We start from the raw sequence: 2,418 nt of genomic DNA on the forward strand, positions 1-2,418 counted from the left end.
CAAAAGAAAAGTTCCAAGCAACTACAGGACACTTTTTAAACATTAGAAAGAATCGACTTCATTGCATAGGTCATTTTTTATGTAGGAGAGTCTACAGTATCAAAGTGTTCGTTGTTGGCCGAATATATCGAAAACCACTTAAATTTATAGTAAATTTCTTTTAGATACTTGAACTATGATTTATTTCAAATGAGTACTTCAACATGTGATAATTGTTCATGCTAGAAACTTTCGACTCAAATTTGAAAAAGCATTTGCGGTGTTCTCAAGCGCCCATTATGTAGATAAGTTAATGAAATAAAATATTTCACTTTCTTTAGTTATACATATCAACATCAATTGGAACATGCCTAGGATTTCACAACTTATTGAGGCAAACACGTAATTAAGGAAAGTTACATTTTAAGTTATTAACTTATTAAGTAATAGATGCTTGAGATCACAAACAAAGACTTTTTCAAAATATGAGGCGGGAGTGTCTAATAAGAATATTTTATCATGTGTTCAAGTGATCAACCAGAATACATTATAGTTTGAGTGTCCAAATGAAATTCACTAACAAGTTTAAGGACCCGTCGATATATTCAACCAAGCCTTTCACTTTATAATTTGTATATAGTGAGTGATCATCACTCCAAAAGCAGAAATCCTTGAACTCAAATGGATTACCTCAAATCACTAGCTCAAGAGTTATTCTCCACAAATTTTGAAACACTTCCATCTTCAATCCAATTCATAGATGCTGCACTTTCTTGTACAAGCCCACATTTTGCACCATCTTATACTGATCCTAGTCAAAAACGCATAATTCGAAGGCACCTCGTCTCTCTGGTTCAAGATTATCCTCATTTCAAACCTTATATCGATGCGTTTGCCCATGGTGATGGCACCAGTGTCAACTTACTTAATGCAAATGGAGAGTTACAAGTCTCTTCCTCCACCCCTGCAGTCCCTCTTACCATTTGGTTACATGAAAGTTACCCTTTTGTGGCCCCTATTGTCCTTGTGTCTACAAATACTACCTATCCAATTTATGACAACCATCCTTTTGTTGACTCTTCATCAGGAGCTGTTTCTTCATATTACCTAGTAAATTGGAAGTACCCTGGCTGCAACCTCTCTGATCTTGTGCACAACCTTGTCAAGATCTTCTCACTTAATCATCCTTTCTTCAATTCAGCTCCCAGTGACAACTTCTTTCACCCTTCTTTAGCTTCTAGGAGGGAGGCTGTGGACCGGCTCTCATGCACCCTTCATTATGACATGACAGAATTACTGTCCAAGACTCATGAAGAAGTGGAGGAGCTTTCAAGCCTTAGAGAACAACTGGTTAGAAGGGCAATTGTTGCAGAGTTTACGGTCAATGTGACTGAAAATGAAAGGACAGAATTGAAGGAAAGGGTGAAAGTTTTGACAGATGAAGCGGATAAACTGTCGAATTGGCTAAAAGTTAACGATCGAAAATCATTTTCAGCAGAGAAAGTTGAGGACGCATTTGAAGCCACGGATGAGATGTCTAAGGCACTACTTGATTGCCTAGAAGCAGACAGAGCAACAGAGGATTTGATGTATTCATTGGACAAGGCAGTTGAGCAAGGGGTAATGCCTTTTGGTACATATCTAAAGCAAGTGAGAATTTTGGCCAAAGATCAATTCTTTGGTAGAGCTAAGCTTGTAAAAATGGGAATCTCTCTCCAGTGGCTTGATTGACTCAATGGTGTATGCTATTTTTATTAACAAAGTGAAATCCCACAGGGCTATATGTACAGGAAGCCCAAGTTGAATATAGTATTTTGCTTCAAACTTTGTTATTGGAACAACCAAGTTGATGAAGTGAATCTAGTTACTCTAATATCTTCCTGGTTCATAATCTTCTATCCTCTGTAGCTTGACTAATATTAATTCTTCAGATTTCGGTATCTTGAATATCCAGGAGTCAAGAAGGGACGGAACTATTGTAATGAAGGGGCTTCTGTTGAATCTCCTTAATGGGAAAATTATACTATGTGAATTGGCAGCTTCTAGTGTAACGACAATGATGGTTAAAAAATTGCTCTGTCCCAAGCTTGAATCATAGTATGGAATTTGTGTATTTTCTTATGCAATTTTTCTTGTTAGAATTCCTAGCTCGACCACAAGAAACGAGGAACTCTCAGTTGCATTTGTCTACATAAATGTTTCACCATTGTCTATCAGTTAAGGAAATTAGTGGGTTGAAAAAACATTTACAAGTATTATTTGCAAATGGAAAATTTGCTTAGAAGAACACAACTAGGTGATCAAACTGCAACAACTTCTATCAATTTTAAGAGTGATCAAACCGTATCAACTTCTATCAATTTTACTATTTTATTTAGTAGCAATCTCTCGAAGGAATTGCTTCTGCAATTTGAACGTAACAGTGCAACTCTACAATAT

At 36.5% G+C, this 2,418-nt stretch overlaps 1 protein-coding gene across 1 annotated transcript; it reads left to right on the forward strand.

The window, feature by feature from the left end:
* The first annotated feature begins 543 nt into the window (after window positions 1–543).
* LOC107866345 (protein ELC) lies at window positions 544–2,092 on the forward strand. Its single transcript, XM_016712445.2, has one exon. The coding sequence runs from the start codon at window positions 661–663 to the stop codon at window positions 1,708–1,710; it is 1,050 nt and encodes a 349-aa protein (XP_016567931.2). The 5' UTR covers window positions 544–660; the 3' UTR covers window positions 1,711–2,092.
* The last annotated feature ends 326 nt before the right edge of the window (window positions 2,093–2,418 follow it).

The sequence above is a fragment of the Capsicum annuum genome, chromosome 3, assembly GCF_002878395.1.
Source record: "Capsicum annuum cultivar UCD-10X-F1 chromosome 3, UCD10Xv1.1, whole genome shotgun sequence".
In the NCBI taxonomy this organism is placed as follows: Eukaryota; Viridiplantae; Streptophyta; class Magnoliopsida; order Solanales; family Solanaceae; genus Capsicum; species Capsicum annuum.

Excerpts from the sequence above, each read along its gene's own strand:
- LOC107866345 (XM_016712445.2), top strand. The coding sequence starts at position 661 with ATGGATTACCTCAAATCACTAGCTCAAGAGTTATTCTCCACAAATTTT.